The 24,132-nt window shown below is 43.1% G+C and overlaps 1 protein-coding gene across 1 annotated transcript in view; it reads left to right on the top strand.

The window, feature by feature from the left end:
• Positions 1-24,132, top strand: part of LOC142924250 (uncharacterized) — a 61,991-nt gene that overhangs the window by 32,548 nt on the left and 5,311 nt on the right. The window contains exon 2 of the mRNA XM_076066236.1: positions 17,508-17,666. Coding sequence (XP_075922351.1) covers positions 17,508-17,666 — 159 coding nt within the window. The remainder of the gene's footprint in view (positions 1-17,507; positions 17,667-24,132) is intronic.

Raw genomic sequence — 24,132 nt, 5'->3', positions numbered from 1 at the left:
GGACCTACTGAATGATGGTAGATTTACCAAAATCAATAGAGATCCCACCAACCGCCTTGTTACAAAAACCAACAATATCATCACTGATTCAACATCTTTAATCGAACCAACCAAGCGGCTTTCCTTAAAACCCTCTGCTGTTAGACCACCCAGATTTTATGGCTTACCAAAAATCATAAAGAAGATACACCCCTTCATCCTATCGTCTTCATTATTGACTCACTCACCTACAAACGGGCCCCATTTCTGTCTCAGACCTTACAACCATTCACTGGTAAGACCACCTCAGCTGTACTTAAATCAGCTCACTTGGTATCGTTAATTAATGACATCTCACTATTTCCAGGTGATTTGCTTGTCAGTTTCGATCTAGTATCGTTGTTTACTAAAGTTCCTGTGCCTTACACCATTGCAATCATTGACGATTTGGTCCAACAAGGATTGAATGCTGATGTACCGGCCCTGGTTGGACACTGCCTCACCAACACTTACTTCACCTGGAATGGAACACTATACAAAGAAGTTGAAGCTACCCCAATGGGTTCGCCCTTATCTCCAGTTGAAGCCAATTTTTAATGGAAACATATTTTGAGACAGATGCCATCCAGGCATCCACCCTACGTCCTTGTCTAAGAGGTACATAGATGACACGTTCCTCATCTGGCCACATGGCCTACCAGCTTTGGGCCAATTCTTCAACCACATCAATTCCATACACCCAGCGATCAAATTCACCATGGAGGTGGAAAAGGATGGCAAATTACCATTCTTGGATGTTTTCATCGTACAGAGACCAGATGGCTCAATGGGACAATCTGTCTACAGGAAAGCCACCCATACGAATGCCTAACAAAACCTGACTCCCACCACCATCCATCCCAGAAGAATTCTCTCATCAAAACTCTACACCATAGAGCTCGATGTATTTCCGACCATCACCACCTAGCCAGTGAACTGGAACACGTACACCAAGCCCTCAAAATGAATGGATATTCAGAATACACAATCCGAAAAGCTATCACCCCAACTGTTGGGAAAGAACCATCTCAGGAACCAATCAAAACCATCACCTTGCCATATATAGCAGGGGTCACCAAAAATATTTCTAAACTCATGAGGAAACACAAGATCCAGGTTCGATTCAACACAGTACATACAATTTGTGATCTGATCCCATCTGTGAAGGATATGATCCCTGACATGCAATACCCCGGCGTCTAAAAACTAAGCTGTGTCTGCGGCAGTAGTTACATTGGGGAAATTAAGTGACATGTTTCGGACTATGTTCGTGAACATAAGCCAGATCTGAAACACGGTAGGACCAATACCTCAGCCGTGGCTGATCATTGTTTTAATGCTGTGGGCATACACGAAATTGATTTTTCCAAGACGAAGGTACTCTGCAAACCCACTGCCTATCAGCAAAAGATTCGTTCATGAAGCAATGCAGATGTGTAAACACAGACACAATTTCAACCGAGAAGATGGGTACAAACTGAGCAATCATTGGAAGGACATTGTTAACCAGTTTAAGTCATAACGGGCCATTATGTTCCCAGCCTACCACCTTCCAATATTAGTTGTTTTTTTCGGCTCTCTGAGTTTTTTACATTAACAGATGTCATTTCTCACTAACACAGCTACCTCGTGTGCCATCCTCGAGGCTGCTGCTTCAGGATCTCCCATTAACATACTAATCTCTCACATTAACATAGCCACCTTGGCGCACTCGCCGTGAAGGAGTCTCGGCGATCTTGCATTGACATGCTAATTTCTGCCTGGCAGCCCTGTGATTGGTGGAAAGCCCACCACCGCCGCGGTCGCTACCCACCACTTGCAATGGCATTGGCTGCTGACATTTGGGCTATGCCCTTTTCAAAGCTTTATAAGCAGTTGTCTTTAGCAGCTAACCCCACTTTTCCTGATGACGACCGCTCATGTTGCGATTGAAACGTCGTGAAATTTTTATTATTTTTTTGGTTATTTTTTCTCTCTACGTGACTTTACCGAAAGACCCAAACAATATGAATTCCTGCAGACATGAACGCTTTAAGTCAAGGTTGATTAAATGGCAAGTATTGGAGATTTAATTCTGATACAATTATGTTCGTTTTTATTGATTTTGGTGCAGTTTATAATAATTATTTTTATATCAGTATTTACGTAACTACACTCATTTCCATTCGGCTGTACTCAGCTCACCATTCCTTTGAACTAATAAAAAACTTCTGCTTAACAATTATTAAACATCCTCAGTTGTGTGTCATTAGGTTCAGTATACAAACTGGACTAACAACATTTGGTTTTATGCAACAAAAACTTTATTTCAAAATGTATTTTTAAAAAAGTGTACTGACGAAAGCAACAAATTTGACGTTCTAAATTATATTGTACGTGTACTGCATACAATGTTAACAGTAAGAGCTCAAAGCAGGAACGTACATGTTCACCAAATAACTATATTCGTGTGTAAACAATAAATTGCTTACAATATTGTACTTAATGTTGCCCGGTGAAATGAATTCTAAATCTAATGAGTCGCATTGAAAATAACATCCTACAGGCTGTTAATATTACTGTTTAGATACGACACATTACATGTCTTTAACATTCTCATGAAGACAAATTACAAAATGCATGACATTGTATCACACTGAATTCCAGCACGAATACTGTTAAATAGTTAGACTACTGGAATGGATGCTCCAGGCACCACTCTACGCGTGAGTGGTGCCAGTGGACTGAGAGGCCGTGCCAGGAGTCGCTGTTGCTGGCTGCTCAATGACCACCACCCTCTCGGCCGCTGCAGGGAGGGCGCGGCGCTGAGCCTTGAACTTCAGCTTCCCGTCTTCAGTCAAGCAGCAGCTCACGCTCTGCGGGTCCACGTCCCTGGGCAGCTGCGTCTCCCTGTGGAACTCTTGGCAGCTGTGGCTGTAGCTGCCGCTGCTGACTTCTCCGCTCTTCACCTCGCGCCGTCCGGCCACCACCAGCTTGTCTCCAGACACCTTCACGGCCAGGTCCTGTGGGGAGAAGTCCTGCACGTCCAGGCTGGCCGGTCTGGAACCCCCGCGGTGAAAGTCTCTTCCAGCAGCTGCAGCGAGACATGAGGAGCGAGATCGAGAGGATGGAGAGAATCTTCCGTGGAGTCGATCAGCTCAGCAGCCACACGCGGGCTCTGGGCAGCCTCGGAGACGCACTGCTGCAGCAGCCGGCCGTGAGCAGTGGGTTCCAGATTGAAGATCCACAGGAGCAGGGAGGCGGGTTTGTCGCGTCCCTGGACGTGCAGGACTTCTCCCCACAGGACCTGGCCGTGAAGGTGTCTGGAGACAAGCTGGTGGTGGCCGGACGGCGCGAGGTGAAGAGCGGAGAAGTCAGCAGCGGCAGCTACAGCCACAGCTGCCAGGAGTTCCACAGGGAGACGCAGCTGCCCAGGGACGTGGACCCGCAGAGCGTGAGCTGCTGCTTGACTGAAGACGGGAAGCTGAAGTTCAAGGCTCAGCGCCGCGCCCTCCCTGCAGCGGCCGAGAGGGTGGTGGTCATTGAGCAGCCAGCGACAGCGACTCCTGGCACGGCCTCTCAGTCCACTGGCACCACTCACGCGTAGAGTGGTGCCTGGAGCATCCATTCCAGTAGTCTAACTATTTAACAGTATTCGTGCTGGAATTCAGTGTGATACAATGTCATGCATTTTGTAATTTGTCTTCATGAGAATGTTAAAGACATGTAATGTGTCGTATCTAAACAGTAATATTAACAGCCTGTAGGATGTTATTTACAATGCGACTCATTAGATTTAGAATGTTTCATTTCACCGGGCAACATTAAGTACAATATTGTAAGCAATTTATTGTTTACACACGAATATAGTTATCTGGCGTACATGTACGTTCCTGCTTTGAGCTCTTACTGTTAACATTGTATGCAGTACACGTACAATATAATTTAGAACGTTTAATTTGTTGCTTTCGTCAGTACACTTTTTAAAAAATACATTTTGAAATAAAGTTTTTGTTGCATAAAACCAAATGTTGTTAGTCCAGTTTGTATACTGAACCTAATGACACACAACTGAGGATGTTTAATAATTGTTAAGCAGAAGTTTTTTATTAGTTCAAAGGAATGGTGAGCTGAGTACAGCCGAATGTAAACGAGTGTAGTTACGTAAATACTGATATAAAAATAATTATTTGAAACTGCGCCAAAATCAATAAAAAACTAACATAATTGTATCAGAATTAAATCTCCAATACTTGACATTTAATCAACCTTGATTCAAAGCTTTCATGACTGCAGGAATTCATATTGTTTGGGTCTTTAGGTAAAGTCACGTAGAGAGAAAAAATAAGAAAACATAATAAAAATATCACGACGTTTCAATCGCAACACGAGCGGTCGTCATCAGGAAAAGTGGGGTTAGCTGCTAAAAACAACTGCTTATAAAGGTATAAAGGTTTGAAAAGGGCGTGGCCCAAATGTCAGCAGCCAATGCCAATGCAAGTGGTGGGTAGCGACCGCGGCGGTGGTGGGCTTTCCACCAATCACAGGGCTGCCAGGCAGAAATTAGCATGTCAATGCAAGATCGCCGAGACTCCTTCACGGCGAGTGCGCCAAGGTGGCTATGTTAATGTGAGAGATTAGCATGTTAATGGGAGATCCTGAAGCAGCAGCCTCGAGGATGGCACACGAGGTAGCTGTGTTAGTGAGAAATGACATCTGTTAATGTAAAAAATCAGAGAGCCGAAAAAAACAACTAATATCAGAAGGTGGTAGGCTGGGAACATCATGGCCCGTCATGACTTAAACTGGTTAATAACGTCCTTCCAATGATTTGTCAGTTTGTACCCAAGTCGGTTGAAATTGTGTCTGTGTTAACCCATCTGGAAGGCTTCATTAACGAATCTTTGCTGATAAGCAGTGGGTTTGCAGAGTAACTTCGTCTTGGAAAAATCAATTTCGTGTATGCCCACAGCATTAAAACAATGATCAGCCATGGCTGAGGTATTGGTCCTACCGTGTTTCAGATCTGCCTTATGTTCACGAACACGGTCCGAGACATGTCACTTAGTTTCCCCAATGTAACTACTGCCGCAGACGCAGCTTAGTTTTGAGACGTCGGGGTATTGCATGTCAGGGATCACATCCTTCACAGATGGGATCAGATCACAAATGTTATGTACTGTGTTGAATCGAACCTGGATCTTGTGTTTGCTCATGATTTTGGAAATATTTTTGGTGACCCCTGCTATGTATGGCAAGGTGATGGTTTTGATTGGGTCCTCAGATGGTTCCTTCCCAATGGTTGGGGTGATAGCTTTTCGGATTGTGTAGTCTAAATATCCATTCATCTTGAGGCCTTGGTGTACGTGTTCCAGTTCACTGGCTAGGCGGTGATGGTCGGAAATACATCGAGCTCTATGGTGTAGAGTTATGATGAGAGAATTCTTCTGGGATGGATGGTGGTGGGAGTCAGGTTTTGTTAGGCATTCATATGGGTGGCTTTCCTGTAGACAGAGTGTACCATTGAGCCATCTGGTCTCTGTACGATTAAAACATCCAAGAATGTTAATTTGCCATCCTTTTCCATCTCCATCGTGTATCTGATCGCTGGGTGTATGGAATTGATGTGGTTGAAAAATTGGCCCAGATCTGGTAGGCCATGTGGCCAGATGACGAACGTGTCATCTATGTACCTCTTAGACAAAGACGTAGGGTGGATGCCTGGATGGCATCTGTCTCAAAACATTTTTCCATGAAAACATTGGCTATAACTGGAGATAAGGGAGAACCAATTGGGGTAACTTCACCTTGTTTATAGAATGTTCCATTCCAGGTGAAGTAAGTGTTGGTGAGGCAGTGTCTAACCAGGGCCGGTACATCAGCATTCAATTCCAGTTTGGAGCAAATCTGCAATGATTGCAATGGTGTCAGGCACAGGAACTTTGGTAAACAACGATACTAGATCGAAACTGACAAGCAAATCACCTGGAAATGGTGAGATGTCCTTAAATAACGATACCAAGTGAGCTGATTTAAGTACAGCTGAGGTGGTCTTACCAGTGAATGGTTGTAAGGTCTGATACAGAAATGGGGCCAGTTTGCAGGTGGGTGAGTTAATGATGAAGACGATAGGATGAAGGGGTGTATCTTCTATATGGATTTTTGGTAAGCCATAAAATCTGGGTGGTCTAACAGCAGAGGGTTTTAAGGAAAGCTGCTTGGTTGGTTCGATTAAAGATGTTGAATCAGTGATGATATTGTTGGTTTTTGTAACAAGGCGGTTGGTGGGATCTCTATTGATTTTGGTACAGCTACCATCATTCAGTAGATCCTGAATTTTGTTATTTTATGGGGTTTTTTTCCATGATGACAGTGACATTGCCCTTGTCGGCTGAGAGGATGACGATGCCCTCTCTCTTTTTTAATTGAGAAAGCTCAAAGCGCACATACTTACTGATGTTGCTAATAGGTGTCTTAGCGTTTTTGATTAATATGTGTCTTAGCGTTAATTAAGGACATTTTTCGATTTGAAGCTTTCGTGACTGCAAGGATTCATCTTATTTGGTTCTTTCAGTAAAATCACGTAGAATGAGAATAAAATAATAAAATATAACAATTAAATTCTCACGACGTTTCGGCCACAACACAATTGGCCTTCTTCAGGTGAAGGAACAAAAAACTGTCGGGACGACAGAGCTCCAATGAACGCTGCTAAGATTCGTAGCGTCTTTTAAGCTGGTTGAGAGAAGAGAGGCACCTTGACAAAGGGGTTAACATATCAAACAGGAGAATTTATCATTGAAATAGCTGATGTATTTAGCTTGTGACTGGTCACAGAAATAGCTATGTTAAAGTCAAAGCCTACACATCCACAGAGGCACCTAGTACAAATCAAACGGGAGAATTTAGCATTGAATAGCTGAGGGATTAGCTTGTGACTGTCGGGACGACAGAGCTCCAATGAACGCTGCTAAGATTCGTAGCGTCTTTTAAGTTGGTTGAGAGAAGAGAGGCACCTTGACAAAGGGGTTAACATATCAAACAGGAGAATTTATCATTGAAATAGCTGACGGATTTAGCTTGTGACTGGTCACAAAAATAGATATGTTAAATTCAAAGCCTACACATCAACAGAGGCACCTAGTACAAATCAAACAAGAGATTTTAGCATTGAATAGCTGAGGGATTAGCTTGTGACTGGTCAACGAAATAGCTATGTTAAAGTCAAAGCCTACACATCCACCGAGGCACCTCGTACAAGGATGCAAAAAGGGGGATGCAACAACTCAAATATCATACAGTAAACCGATGTGAAAAAACCTGAGTCCAAATTACATCAATATAATAAATGTACTCAATATATTCTTCAATAAGCAGAGCTCATAACAGCAACTGGGTATGCACTACACTATATAATGAATACCATATAGTAAACAGATAAAAAAAAACTAAAATATAATCTACCTCAATGTTAACAATAAACTCTATATATTCTCCAATCAGCTGAGCTACCAACAATAAGTCGTTATATATCACGATGCTATATGGCGAAAAAATGGGTGGATTCTTACCCTCCACATCAGCACCACGGACAGCTACCAGCCCCGTTCAGACGGATGAGTCCATCCATGGTCGGTACAGAGGGAGGAGAGAAACAGCTGCGAGGCGCTGTTATAATCATGTTATAAACCATACCATTAACCGTGGTGTGAGAAGTATTAAGAGTCAATGCCAGTGAAAGAGCTGCCGTCTGAAGATCACCATAAAATTATTAATTAAGAACCGCAATGGTTTAAAACATCTTTCCAATGGTTACTAAGCCAGAATCCATCTTCTCGGTTGAAATTGTCTCTGTGCTTGTATATGTGGATAGCCTCATGAACGAATCTCTCATGGTAGCCGGTTGGCTTGCACAGAACCTCCGTCTTTGAGAAGTCAATGTCATGTGAGCCCACTGAATTATAACAGTGATCTGCCACGGCGGAGGAGTTCGTTCTAATGTGTTTCAAGTCTGCATTATGTTCGCGGATGCGGTCCGAGATATGTCGTTTGGTTTCTCCAATGTAGCTACTACCACAGAGGCACTTTAGTTTGTAAACACCCGGGTACTGTATGTCTGGAACAGCATCTTTTACAGATGGAACCAGATCACGGATTTTATGTACTGTGTTGAATCGGACCTGGATCTTGTGTTTATTCAGGATTTTGGAGATCGTTTTAGTGACCCCTGCAATGTAGGGTAAGGTGATGGTTTTGAGTGGCTCCACAAGAGGATCCTTCTTCATGACTGGAGTGATGGCTTTGCGGATTGTGTAGTCGGAGTAACCATTAGCCCTGAGAGCCTGGTGTACGTGTTTGAGTTCACTGGTAATGTGTTCCTGGTCGGAATGCATTGGGCTCCATGGTATAGAGTCTTGATGAGGGAGTTCTTCTGGGATGGATGGTGTGGGAATCCGGTTTCAAGTAAGCATCTGTATGGGTAGCTTTCCTGTAGACAGAGTGGCTCATTGAACCGTCAGGTCTCCTTTTAATTAAGATATCCAAAAAGGGTAGCTTTCCATCTTTTTCCACCTCCATGGTAAATCTGATGGCTGGGTGTATGGAATTGATGTGGTTGAAGAATTGGCCCAGAGCTGGTAGGCCATGTGGCCAGATGACGAACGTGTCATCTATGTACCTCTTAGACAAGGACGTAGGGTGGATGCCTGGATGGCATCCGTCTCAAAACATTTTTCCATGAAAACATTGGCTACAACTGGAGATAAGGGCGAATCCATTGGGGTAGCTTCAACTTGTTTGTACAATGTTCCATTCCAGGTGAAGTAAGTGTTGGTGAGGCAGTGTCTAACCAGGGCCGGTACATCAGCATTCAATCCTTGTTGGACCACATCTTCAATGATTGTAATGGTGTCAGGCACAGGAACTTTGGTAAACAACGATACTAGATCGAAAGTGACAAGCAAATCACCTGGAGATAGTGAGATGTCCTTAATTAACGATACCAAGTGAGCTGATTTAAGTACAGCTGAGGTGGTCTTACCAGTGAATGGTTGTAAGGTCTCAGACAGAAATCGGGCCAGTTTGTGGGTGGGTGAGTTAATGATGAAGATGATAGAACGAAGTGGTGTATCTTCTTTATGGATTTTTGGTAAGCCATAAAATCTGTGTGGTCTAGCAGCAGAGGGTTTTAAGGAAAGCCGCTTGGTTGGTTCGATTAAAGATGTTGAATCAGTGATGATATTGTTGGTTTTTGTAACAAGGCGGTTGGTGGGATCTCTATTGACTTTGGTATAGCTACAATCATTCAGTAGGTCCTGAATTTTGTTATTGTATGTGTTTTTTTTTCCATGATGACAGTGACATCGCCCTTGTCGGCTGAGAGGATGACGATGTCCTCTCTCTTTTTTAATTGAGGAAGCTCAAAGCGCTCATCCTTACTGATGTTGCTAATAGGTGTTTTAGCGTTTTTGATTAATGTGTCTTAGCGTTAATTAAGGACATCTCATGCTTCCATGTTGATGTGCTTCACAGTGAGGCTCGCTTCAGCTGTTAGCGCTGCTCCCTGCTCTTCCGATGTTCTGCCAGTGCAGCTACAGGAGCTGCTTTTATAGCCCTGGCAGTAGCTACGAGCAGATGCCAGGGGCAGCCAGAAGCGTCCAGAATGACGCAGCTGCTCCCAGGGGCTTCCTCCATCCGCACAGAATCAAGAGCGTGACTCGTGTCTCGGGCTGCAGTCTGTGAGCAGTTTACTGCCATGGAATTCGCTCTGCACTGATAATTCACTATGTAACACGATTTTTGTTCCTGGGTAGTAAGTGTTATTTTCTAATTGCTTATGCCTCAAAACTATATAAAATGGGTATTATTATTCCCCATAAACTTTGCTTTTGTGACCAGGACTTTACGTGAAGGAATTACACAAATGCACACCACGTTTTCTCATTGACAATATGTACATTTCAAAATATCACTGTCCTGGTGTACTATAGTGTATTAAAGTTGTGTCTTGCCTGCTTGTTTCCAATGGAAATATCATTTTTAGTTTAGAGAAGACGTCACACAGCTGAACCCCAGGTTTGAGTCACTGCTATTTGCTGTGGATGAGGGAAGCCCTGGGAGCAGCTGCGTCATTCTGGACGCTTCTGGCTCCCCCTGGCATCTGCTCATAGCTACTGCCAGGGCTATAAAAGCAGCTCCTATAGCTGCACTGGCAGAACATCGGCGGAGGAGGGAGCAGCGCTCACAGCTGAAGCGAGCCTCACTGTGAAGCACATCAACAAGCATGGCCCTCAGTGTTTACTTCCCTGCGATGCACGTGATGGAGAGGAGCGTCTGGCCAGGCTGGCCGGTCTGGAACCCCCGCGGTGAAAGTATTTTCCAGCAGCTGCAGCGAGACATGAGGAGCGAGATCGAGAGGATGGAGAGAATCTTCCGTGGAGTCGATCAGCTCAGCAGCCACACGCGGGCTCCGGGCAGCCTCGGAGACGCACTGCTGCAGCAGCCGGCCGTGAGCAGTGGGTTCCAGATTGAAGATCCACAGAAGCAGGGAGGCGGGTTTGTCGCGTCCCTGGACGTGCAGGACTTCTCCCCACAGGACCTGGCCGTGAAGGTGTCTGGAGACAAGCTGGTGGTGGCCGGACGGCGCGAGGTGAAGAGCGGAGAAGTCAGCAGCGGCAGCTACAGCCACAGCTGCCAGGAGTTCCACAGGGAGACGCAGCTGCCCAGGGACGTGGACCCGCAGAGCGTGAGCTGCTGCTTGACTGAAGACGGGAAGCTGAAGTTCAAGGCTCAGCGCAGCGCCCTCCCTGCAGCGGCCGAGAGGGTGGTGGTCATTGAGCAGCCAGCGACAGCGACTCCTGGCACGGCCTCTCAGTCCACTGGCACCACTCACGCGTAGAGTGGCGCCTGGAGCATCCATTCCAGCAACCTGCTTCATTGATGTTTTAATTGTATGGATATTTTGTTAAATCAGTTTCTTCTATTCACGATATGTTCAGTAATATTTACGTGTTTCAGCGTTCACATTCAACTTCACTGGATTAAGTGTATCGCTGTAAAGGATTGTCAAATCGTATCGCATCGTTTTAATTTGCCATTACACGTTCATATATTCTAATAAGATAATGATAAATGTTATATTCAAGTATTTTTCATCATTACACATGACTATTTTCTACAGTCTAATTTTCGAACTACTATAATACTATACTGTTTGTGTGAATGGTAATGATTTTTGTAATAAAATGCCTTTCAATTTCCTGCAACATTTGCAACTGTTCTTTTTTCTACATTGTGTTTGTTTCATCGTTACTGTGGATCAGAGTTCTGGACACAGAATTCCCCAAAACTAAGACAACCGGTAACGCGGCCTCATTGCTCCCTGACCATGACAACTCCCAAGGTGCCAGGCTCACGCCGTCGGCCCTGCCGAGTCACTCCGCACTCAGAATCTGGGATTGGCTTGCAATGATCTAAGATCAATCTTACCACTTCACATTTCACTTGTATCATCCTTAAATTGGTAGTAAATCCTTCGCTAAGGAATTGGTCCTCAAATCGTGGGGACAAGCGTACCACGGAAAGATTAGTTGCCATTTAATGTTTGCGACACAGAGAATGTAAATAGGTACATGACCACCTCGCTGCTGTAGCAGTGTAAGTCATGCTGCTATTAATATATTCTATGTTTCGAGTTTCCTGGCTGGCTGCTGGCTGTGCTTCTCTCCATCCCAACAATAACTCCGTTGTTAGTGGGTGCAGGAGACAATAGGGACACCAACAAGGTGGGAATAACCAGAACAGTATTTGAAGACTGACACGGTTCATTTAAAATTGCACTTTCAATGTATGCGCCAATTAACGTCATTCTTTTTGACAAAATAACTTGTTTTATCCTAGAGAATTAGAAACTAAACCTGAAGACATTAAACTAGTACAATTAAAATGTACGATTAATTGTAAAGTTAGCAAAATAAATAAATGATCTAATTCATATACTATATTCTTGGTTCTTTCGGTAAAGTTACGTAGAAGGGAAACAATAAAATAATAAAGATAATCCCTCAGCTATTTGCACAAACCAATCCCTTAGCTATTTCAATGCTAAATTACTAGTTGCCTCTGTGGATGTGTAGGTTTTGACTTTAACATAGCCATTCCTGTGACCAGTCACAAGCTAATCCCTTAGCTATTTCAATGCTAAATTACTAGTTGCCTCTGTGGATGTGTAGGTTTTGACTTTAACATAGCCAATTCCGTGACCAGTCACAAGCTAATCCCTCAGCTATTGATATGTAAACCCCTTTGTCAAGGTGCTTCACTTATCCCAACCAGCTTAAAAGTCTCTACGAATCTTAACATCGTTAATTGAAGCTCTGTCGTCCCGACAGTTACCTTTCACCTAAAGACGGCCGCTTGCGTTGTGGCCAAAACGTCGTGAGAATTTTATCGTGTCATTTTATTATTTTATTCTCATTCTACGTGACTTTACCGAAAGAACCAAAGAAAATAAAATAATAAAGAAATAAAACAATAAAATTATCCAAATCAAAATTCATATACTGTTGATTTATTCACTCCATATCCGCAGTGGACACTGCCGGTTGTGTTCCTTCCTTAGCTCCCATTCCCACGTTAGTCTCGACCACCGGCCGTCATCACTTCAAGTTGTGTGTCCTGCCTCACCCCACCTTTCTAAACTAAAATTACGTCCTTAATTTGCATATGAAGTCCAATTGACGTGTCCGTCTTCCAGTATCAGTGTTGTTCTTAGGATGCGCATCATCTCTACGCTTCCTTGTGCATTTCTAAACATTGGTTATATTTTCTGTTTGTGATGCATCTGTTTGAAAAAAACGTTCTGCTTAAGGCATATGGCTCAGTTACGTTTCATTATTAAGTTAAGATAAAAATAAGCACTTTGCTCTGCCCTGATACGCCTCTCTTAATCATTTTCATCCCTCTTCCCCTTCAACAACCGCCCTACGTGCAAATGCACTTCTGTGTTTTCAAGGCTGTGTCCCTGTTCTTTTTGCGTTCAGTTTGTCATTCCCCCGCACCTCCATTAAAGCATGGTTGGCAGCGTACGGTGCGAAAGAAGTTCACCATGCAAACATACGCTGCGTTGAAAAATGATTCTACTGATAGCAGACCAAACCTGGACAGATTTCTCAATACGAGTGCAATATCGAGGGTACAGATCAATACGACCTGAACACAGATGCTATTTCTCGGACGGTTGGCAACTCTAGCCATGCCCATACAAACGTACACAACATCTTGACCATGAATCGCCTATGCGGCAGATTAAATGTCAAGCATTTTACATTGAATTCCGATCTACTTTTGTTCGTTTTGATTGATTTTGGAGCAGTTTCAAGTAAGTATTTTTTATACAATTATTGTATTGTCATTTACTGTATAATTATGATAATAGACCAAGCACTGAGACATTGCCCAGGGTTGGTCTACAATCGAAAAGGTGGCAACCCCATAGCACACCCTCATGTGTTCCAGTGTTAACACATCGTATGTTTGTATCTTGAAATTCTTTCGCACCGTACGTAGCCCACCGTGCTAATCGGAGGTATGAGGTAAGGACAAGAAACTAAACACAATAAGCAATTACTTAAGAAGAGTTTCAATTGAGTATGGGATGATTGCGAGTGCTGTCAATATGGCGGTGTTGACAACAAGCATCCACTTGAAACGAACGCGCTTCCGAAAATCTGCGATTTTATAATTTCATGCCGATACGTGGAGATGAGCGGGTTCACCGCGGGTCTTAAACAGCCCTTCCCCAGCCAACATGCACTGGGGGAAATTCCATCAATATTCTCATTAATAATCTGCTTTGGAAGACGAAGAAGAAAAAAGCTAATCCTGCAGGCATCGCGGATAATAAGATTAGAATATTACTTCGCCCCACATCACGGCGGATACGCACGAATGTTGAACGTCTTTGGGGCCGTCCATAAATGACGTCACGCACCTGGGGGGGGGGCGATCAGACATTTGTGACGATGTGTGACGAGGGGGGGGGGGGGGTGAGAAATGTGACGTCACATCAAAATGCGCAACTTTAAGTAAATATAGACGACACGTTCTACTTAATTAAATATACTTTTTAATAAATGTTTTCTCCTACAACATCAGAGTGCAGCGCCACATTAAATACGCACTACAATGACAATAGTTTAAAGCGATTTGAAGCATGTTTTATTTGGTGGGAGGGGGGCCAGAGCTTTGTGACGTCATATTTGAGGGGGGGGTCTGACTTTTTGTGACGCCGTGTGACAATGGGGGGGTGGGGTCAAAAATCGTCAGAAGTCGCGTGACGTCATTTATGGACGGCCCCTTTGGCACCGTGCGTCGCCGAATCATTGCTCATCGGAGTGTCAGCTGTATGACAACGCGACGTGGCACGCAGTGCCAACGCACACCTGTCACCCCCTAACCATTGCCTCTCTTATTACAGACCAATTCAGACCTTATTGGTCACCCCGTGCCCCTTACAAATCTCAACGTTCATCCTACAAAATCCCATCACAAGGGGAGAAACACAAAACATTGTTTTGCCCGTTTTGAAACGGCTCTAGTAAGCCGTATGGACCTGAGAACTCAATCTCCCTGTACACCAATACGGGGTAACCCCGTACGGGTTGACACGGCATGCCAACGTGATACTGAATCGCGCCTTCGGCTCTAAGAGATTCGTTTGTGACTGAACTGGAGATTAATGAATGATAAACCAGCCAGGGCTTCCCTCGCTGTACGCGGGTTCGGTTTGTTGCGCTATTTCACGCTGTGGGGGCCGTCCATAAATGACGTCACGCGATTTTAGACGATTTTTGACCCCCCCTCCCATCGTCACGCGGCGTCACAAAGAGTCAGAGCCCCCCCTCAAATATGACGGTACAAAGCTGTGCCCCCCCCCAAAATAAAGCATGCTTCATATCGCTTTAAACTATTGTCATCGTGGTGCTTATTTAATGTGGCGCTGCACTCTGATGTTGTAGGAGAAAATATTTATTAAAAAGTCTATTTAATTACGTAGAACGTGTTGTCTATAGTTATTTAAAGTTGCGCAATTTTGATGTGACGTCACATTTCTCAACCCCCCCCCTCATTTATGGACGGCCCCAGTACAATGCGGCTACCTCTGACCCAAAAGTCGCTCTCTGGAGCTGCTGTGCACGTGTGTGGTGGGGGGAGCGGTGGGCTACGTACGGTGCGAAAGAATTTCAAGATACAAACATACGATGTGTTAACACTGGAACACATGAGGGTGTGCTATGGGGTTGCAACCTTTTCGATTGTAGACCAACCCTGGGCAATGTCTCAGTGCTTGGTCTATTATCACAATTATACAGTAAATGGCAATACAATAATTCTATTAAAAATACTTACTTGAAACTGCGCCAAAATAAATCAAAACGAACAAAAGTAGATCGAAATTCAATGTATAATGCTTGACATTTAATCTGCCGCATAGGCGATTCATGGTCAAGATGTTGTGTATGTTTGCATGGGCATGGCTAGAGTTGCCACCCGTCCATGAATTAGCATCTGTGTTCAGTTGGTATTGATCTGTACCCTCGATATTGCACTCGTATTGAGAACTCTGTCCAGGATTGGTCTGCAGTCAGTAGAATCATTTTTCAACGCAGCGTATGTTTGCATGGTGAACTTCTTTCGCACCGTACGCAGCCAACCATGCTTTACTGGAGGTGCGGGGGAATAACAAACTGAACGCAAAAAGAACAGGGACACAGCCTTGAAAACACAGAAGTGCATCTACACGTAGGGCGGTTGTTGAAGGGGAAGACGGATGAAAATGATTAAGAGAGGTGTATCAGGGCAGAACAAAGTGCTTATTGTTATCTTAACTTAATAATGAAACGTAACTGAGCCATATGCCTTAAGCAGAACGTTTTTTTTCAAACAGATGCATCACAAACGGAAAATAGAACCAATGTTTAGAAATGCACAAGGAAGCGTAGAGATGATGCACATCCTAAGAATTACACTGATACTGGAAGACGGACAAGTCAATTGGACTTCATATGACTTCATATAATTAAGGACGTAATTTTAGTTTAGAAAGGTGGGGTGAGGCAGGACACACAACTTGAAGTGATGACGGCCGGTGGTCGAGACTAACGTGGGAATGGGAGCTAAGGAAGGAACACAATCGGCAGTGTCCACTGCGGAGATGGAGTGAATAAATCAACAGTATATGAATTTTGATTTGGGGAATTTTATTGTTTTATATCTTTATTATTTTATTTTCTTTGGTTCTTTCGGTAAAGTCACGTAGAATGAGAATAAAATAATAAAAAAACACAATAAAATTCTCACGACGTTTTGGCCACAACGCAAGCGGCCGTCTTTAGGTGAAAGGTACAGTACTGTCGGGACGACAGAGCTTCAATTAACGATGTTAAGATTCGTAGCGACTTTTAAGCTGGTTGGGAGAAGTAAGGCACCTTGACAAAGGGGTTTACATATCAATAGCTGAGGGATTAGCTTGTGACTGGTCACGGAATTGGCTATGTTAAAGTCAAAACCGACACATCCACAGAGGCAACTAGTAATTTAGCATTGAAATAGCTAAGGGATTAGCTTGTGACTGGTCACAGGAATGGCTATGTTAAAGTCAAAACCTACACATCCACAGAGGCAACTAGTAATTTAGCATTGAAATAGCTAAGGGATTAGCTTGTGCAAATAGCTGAGGGATTAGCTTGTGACTGGTCACGGAAATGGCTATGTTAAAGTAAAAACCTACACATCCACGGAGGCAACTAGTAATTTAGCATTGAAATAGCTAAGGGATTAGCTTGTGACTGGTCACAGAAATATATGTTAAAGTAAGGCCTACACATCCACAGAGCTTCAATGAACGCTGTTAAGATTCGTAGCGACTTTTAAGCTGGTTGGGAGAAGTGAGGAGTGAGGCTCCCTCCTCTGCCGATGTTCTGTCTCAGATGTGAATAATTAGTATTGTATTACAATTCTATAAACAATACAGTGTTGTAGTGCATCACGTGTTGATGTTCCATTGCACAGCCACGTTCCAAATGCTATAATGACGTAAGAGCCGTGGAAACCTCTGACGTCACGGTGACGTCATGGCCCGGTGACGTCACGGCAGAGGTCAGAGTGGAGTCGGCTCCTGGAGAGGCAACCACCTCGCCCCACGCTGCTCCTCCACTTCGAGTTCTTCAGAGACCTTCGCCACCACCACCACCACCATGGCGATCTTCACGGCTGGCCTCACTGTGGTTCTGCTGCTCGTGCAGCCGATGGTGGAGCTCCTCGGAGGATCTCGGCGTGGGGGTTCGGACATTAACGCCTCCAACACCACCACCACCACGATCAACTACTCGGGACTCGTGAAGAACGTCTCTGCATCAGCAGGGGTCGCCACCTGGGGACCGATGTTCAGTAGCCACAGTGAGGACATTGTGGACAGCGTGCTCCCTGCCCTCCTGCAGGCTATGGGTGAGCTGAGCAGCAGCTGCCAGGCCATAGTGGACAGCGCGCTCCCTGCTCTGCTCCACGCTGTGGGTCAACTGTACAGCGGCTGCAAGGAGGCCATCAGCTCCACCGTGCTGCTGAACACCCTGCACATCGCCGTGCATCTCTGGCGTTTCATACATCGCCAAGTGAGTGAGCAACATCCATCATCATCACCACCACCATCAGCCATGGTCAATCCACTAGTGGGTAGAGACCTCCACGAGCCGTCGCCACCTCCCACGATGCCGCTGTGCAGTAATCCACCCAGCACCTGCACGTGGAGCGATTTCATTGCTTCATCTCCCCACTGGGCACCCTCTCGGATGACCCCCTCGCAGCCCGTCGGCATCACTCGCCCCCTTCACACCTCCACCGATCCCCCTCAACTCCACTCACAGTGTCTTCAACAGCCTGGTTGGGCACTGGAACAGTATCCCGGACAGTGCCGGATTAAGCTCGTGCGGGTCCTGTAGCTTATATTATAAAGGTGCCCAGAATAAATGAAAAAAACACAATTATAAAGCACGAAGTTTTTAACTTGCATAGTAAAGTAATTGTAATTTTACTATAGTAATAGAGCAAGTACAGAATCACTGAACGGGGATTTATAGGGTGAGATCATTTAGCGCGGGGCGCTTGAAAGTGCGGGGCCCACAGCTAATGATTATTTTGTTCCGAGGATAATCCGGCACTGATCACGGATTGAGTATGAGGAGCAGTGATGAGATTTAAAGTATTTTTTAACATGTTATTAAAATGTTATGTTTAATAGAAAATATAATGTTGTTTGTCTCTTAGCTGTGATTCGTAAAAACACTGTTGTTACTCAATGGTCTTTCGGTAAAGTCACGTAGAAAAAATAAACAAAATAATAGAATACGACGTTTCGATTGCAACTCAAGCAGTCGTCATCAGGTGAAACTAAATTTGAGAGAGAGAGACCAAACACAGACAGGGAGACACAAAGATCCCCCGTATAGCCTGAACAGACTGTAGGGGCAAGTGCTGTTAGCGAGCACCTGTGAAGGCCGGAACAGTACACGAGGGGGTGGGTGGCCAGCACCACGCCCGACCGCCTTTGTCTCCCTAGTGGCGATGTTTACACACCGCACCAGGTACTCATTTGAGGCTGAGTCGACCTAGGGGAGGCCCGGGACCGGTTCAGATAATCGTCACTGGTGTTGGCCGTGAGCGGGAATCGAACCCGGGTCGCCAGGTTCATAGCGCAGCGTAGCGCTAACAGCTGCACCACCGCTCCCCACACACAGGGAGACACACAAGCAGAGAAGGACGGTGATCAACCAGGCAAAGTATTATTTGTTGTGTTGGCCGACTCAATGAGTTGCATTACATTTCTAAGTTTGCTGAGTTTGATCCTCTTTCTATCAGCTTGTACCCTCTGTAAATTTCACCCCCACTATCTCGCCCGTTACGGCAGCCCCTCCGCTCCCACTCCCCCTCGGAGTAGCCGAGGGATTAGCCGGGGTATGCTTGCTCTGCGATCTTACATTTACTTGCAAATCCCACCACAAACGTATATAGTGTAACCTTTGGTTGCAGTAGCTCTCTCGCTACATTTCTTCCTGTCTCAGCAGTCCGCCTGCTGTATTATTTCACCTGAAGACGATTGCTTGTGTTGTGACCACGTGTATACTGTTTACTACAGTACTATGGTGTTGTGACCACGTGTATACTGTTTAATATAGTACTATAGTGTTGTGACCACGTGTATACTGTTTACTATAGTACTATAGTGTTTTGACCACGTGTATACTGTTTACTATAGTACTATAGTGTTGGGACCACGTGTATACTGTATACTACAGTACTATAGTGTTATGACCACGTGTATACTGTTTACTATAGTGTTGGGACCACGTGTATACTGTTTACTACAGTACTATAGTGTTGTGACCACGTGTATACTGTTTCCTATAGTACTATAGTGTTGTGACCATGTGTATACTGTTTACTATAGTACTATAGTGTTGTGACCACGTCTATACTGTTTACTACAGTACTATAGTGTTGTGACCACGTGCATACTGTTTACTATAGTACTGTAGTGTTGTGACCACGTGTATACTGTATACTACAGTACTATAGTGTTGTGACCACGTGTATACTGTTTACTATAGTACTATAGTGTTGGGACCACGTGTATACTGTTTACTACAGCACTATAGTGTTGTGACCACGTGTATACTGTTTACTACAGTACTATAGTGTTGTGACCACGTGCATACTGTTTACTATAGTACTGTAGTGTTGTGACCACGGGTATACTGTTTACTACAGTACTATAGTGTTGTGACCACGTGTATACTGTTTTCTATAGTACTATAGTGTTGTGACCATGTGTATACTGTTTACTATGGTACTATAGTGTTGTGACCACGTGTATACTGTTTACTACAGTACTATAGTGTTGTGACCACGTGTATACTGTTTACTATAGTACTATAGTGTTGTGACCACGTGTATACTGTTTACTATAGTACTATAGTGTTGGGACCACGTGTATACTGTTTACTACAGTACTATAGTGTTGTGACCACGTGTATACTGTTTCCTATAGTACTATAGTGTTGTGACCATGTGTATACTGTTTACTGTGGTACTATAGTGTTGTGACCACGTGTATACTGTTTACTACAGTACTATAGTGTTGAGACCAAGTGTATACTGTTTACTATAGTACTGTAGAGTTGTGACCACGTGTATACTGTTTACTATAGTACTATAGTGTTGGGACCACGTGTATACTGTTTACTACAGTACTATAGTGTTGTGACCACGTGTATACTGTTTACTATAGTACTATAGTGTTGGGACCACGTGTATACTGTTTACTACAGTACTATCGTGTTGTGACCACGTGTATACTGTTTACTATAGTACTATAGTTTTGTGACCACGTCTATACTGTTTACTATAGTACTATAGTGTTGTGACCACGTGTATACTGTTTACTATAGTACTATAATGTTGTGACCACGTGTATACTGTTTACTACAGTTCTATAGTGGTGTGACCACGTGTGTACTGTTTACTATAGTACTATAGTGTTGTGACCACGTGTATACTGTTTACTACAGTACTATAGTGTTGTGACCACGTGTATACTGTTTACTATAGTACTATAGTGTTGGGACCACGTGTATACTGTTTACTACAGTACTATAGTGTTGTGACCACGTGTATACTGTTTACTACAGTACTATAGTGTTGTGACCACGTGTATACTGTTTACTATAGTACTATAGTGTGACCACGTGTATACTGTTTACTACAGTACTATAGTGTTGTGACCACGTGTATACTGTTTACTACAGTACTATAGTGTTGTGACCACGTGTATACTGTTTACTACAGTACTATAGTGTTGTGACCACGTGTATACTGTTTACTATAGTACTATAGTGTTGTGACCACGTGTTTACTGTTTACTATAGTACTATAGTGTTGTGACCACGTGTATATTGTTTACTACAGTACTATAGTGTTGTGACCACGTGTATACTGTTTACTATAGTACTATAGTGTTGTGACCACGTGTTTACTGTTTACTATAGTACTATAGTGTTGTGACCACGTGTACACTGTTTACTACAGTACTATAGTGTTGTGACCACGTGTGTAATGTTTACTACATTACTATAGTGTTGGGACCACGTGTATACTGTTTACTACAGTACTATAGTGTTGTGACCACGTGTATACTGTTTCCTATAGTACTATAGTGTTGTGACCATGTGTATACTGTTTACTATAGTACTATAGTGTTGTGACCACGTGTATACTGTTTACTACAGTACTATAGTGTTGTGACCACGTGTATACTGTTTACTATAGTACTATAGTGTTGTGACCATGTGTATACTGTTTACTATAGTACTATAGTGTTGTGACCACGTCTATACTGTTTACTACAGTACTATAGTGTTGTGACCACGTGCATACTGTTTACTATAGTACTGTAGTGTTGTGACCACGTGTATACTGTATACTACAGTACTATAGTGTTGTGACCACGTGTATACTGTTTACTACAGTACTATAGTGTTGTGACCACGTGTATACTGTTTACTATAGTACTATAGTGTTGTGACCATGTGTATACTGTTTACTATAGTACTATAGTGTTGTGACCACGTCTATACTGTTTACTACAGTACTATAGTGTTGTGACCACGTGCATACTGTTTACTATAGTACTGTAGTGTTGTGACCACGTGTATACTGTATACTACAGTACTATAGTGTTGTGACCACGTGTATACTGTTTACTATAGTACTATAGTGTTGGGACCACGTGTATACTGTTTACTACCGTACTATAGTGTTGTGACCACGTGTATACTGTTTCCTATAGTACTATAGTGTTGTGACCATGTGTATACTGTTTACTATAGTACTATAGTGTTGTGACCACGTCTATACTGTTTACTACAGTACTATAGTGTTGTGACCACGTGTATACTGTTTACTACAGTACTATAGTGTTGTGACCACGTGTGTACTGTTTACTATAGTACTATAGTGTGACCACGTGTATACTGTTTACTACAGTACTATAGTGTTGGGACCACGTGTATACTGTTTACTACAGTACTATAGTGTTGTGACCACGTGTATACTGTTTACTATAGTACTATAGTGTTGTGACCACGTGTATACTGTTTACTATAGTACTATAGTGTTGTGACCACGTGTACTGTTTACTATAGTACTATAGTGTTGGGACCACGTGTATACTGTTTACTACAGTACTATAGTGTTGTGACCACGTGTATACTGTTTCCTATAGTACTATAGTGTTGTGACCATGTGTATACTGTTTACTATGGTACTATAGTGTTGTGACCACGTGTATACTGTTTACTACAGTACTATAGTGTTGTGACCAAGTGTATACTGTTTACTTTAGTACTGTAGTGTTGTGACCACGTGTATACTGTTTACTATAGTACTATAGTGTTGGGACCACGTTTATACTGTTTACTATAGTACTATAGTGTTGGGACCACGTGTATACTGTTTACTACAGTACTATAGTGTTGTGACCACGTGTATACTGTTTACTATAGTACTATAGTGTTGTGACCACGTCTATACTGTTTACTATAGTACTATAGTGTTGTGACCACGTGTATACTGTTTACTATAGTACTATAATGTTGTGACCACGTGTATACTGTTTACTACAGTACTATAGTGGTGTTACCACGTGTGTACTGTTTACTATAGTACTATTGTGTTGTGACCACGTGTACACTGTTTGCTACAGTACTATAGTGTTGTGACCACGTGTGTAGTGTTTACTACAGTACTATAGTGTTGTGATCACGTGTGTAATGTTTACTACAGTACTATAGTGTTGTGACCACGTGTATACTGTTTACTACATTACTATAGTGTTGTGACCACGTGTGTACTGTTTACTATAGTACTATAGTGTGACCACGTGTATACTGTTTACTACAGTACTATAGTGTTGTGACCACGTGTATACTCTTTACTACAGTACTATAGTGTTGTGACCAAGTGTGTACTGTTTACTACAGTACTATAGTGTTGTGACCACGTGTATACTGTTTACTATAGTACTGTAGTGTTGTGACCACGTGTATACTGTATTTGCTATAGTACTATAGTGTTGTGACCACGTGTATACTGTTTACTACAGTACTATAGTGTTGTGACCACGTGTGTACTGTTTACTACAGTACTATAGTGTTGTGACCACGTGTACACTGTTTACTACAGTACTATAGTGTTGTGACCACGTGTTTACTGTTTACTATAGTACTATAGTGTTGTGACCACGTGTACACTGTTTACTACAGTACTATAGTGTTGTGACCACGTGTGTAATGTTTACTACATTACTATAGTGTTGGGACCACGTGTATACTGGTTACTACAGTACTATAGTGTTGTGACCACGTGTTTACTGTTTCCTATAGTACTATAGTGTTGTGACCATGTGTATACTGTTTACTATAGTGTTGTGACCACGTGTATACTGTTTACTACAGTACTATAGTGTTGTGACCACGTGTATACTGTTTACTATAGTACTATAGTGTTGTGACCATGTGTATACTGTTTACTATAGTACTATATTGTTGGGACCACTTCTATACTGTTTACTACAGTACTATAGTGTTGTGACCACGTGCATACTGTTTACTATAGTACTGTAGTGTTGTGACCACGTGTATACTGTATACTACAGTACTATAGTGTTGTGACCACGTGTATTCTGTTTACTATAGTACTATAGTGTTGGGACCACGTGTATACTGTTTACTACAGTACTATAGTGTTGTGACCACGTGTATACTGTTTACTATAGTACTATAGTGTTGTGACCATGTGTATACTGTTTACTATAGTACTATAGTGTTGTGACCACGTCTATACTGTTTACTACAGTACTATAGTGTTGTGACCACGTGCATACTGTTTACTATAGTACTGTAGTGTTGTGACCACGTGTATACTGTATACTACAGTACTATAGTGTTGTGACCACGTGTATACTGTTTACTATAGTACTATAGTGTTGGGACCACGTGTATACTGTTTACTACAGTACTATAGTGT

This window comes from Petromyzon marinus, chromosome 11 (assembly GCF_048934315.1).
Source record: "Petromyzon marinus isolate PM22_M1 ecotype Great Lakes invasive population chromosome 11, UKy_Petmar_22M1.pri1.0, whole genome shotgun sequence".
Taxonomy (NCBI): Eukaryota; Metazoa; Chordata; class Hyperoartia; order Petromyzontiformes; family Petromyzontidae; genus Petromyzon; species Petromyzon marinus.
Note: the sequence above shows the minus strand (reverse complement) of the source record. Positions and strands in the feature narration are given on the sequence as shown.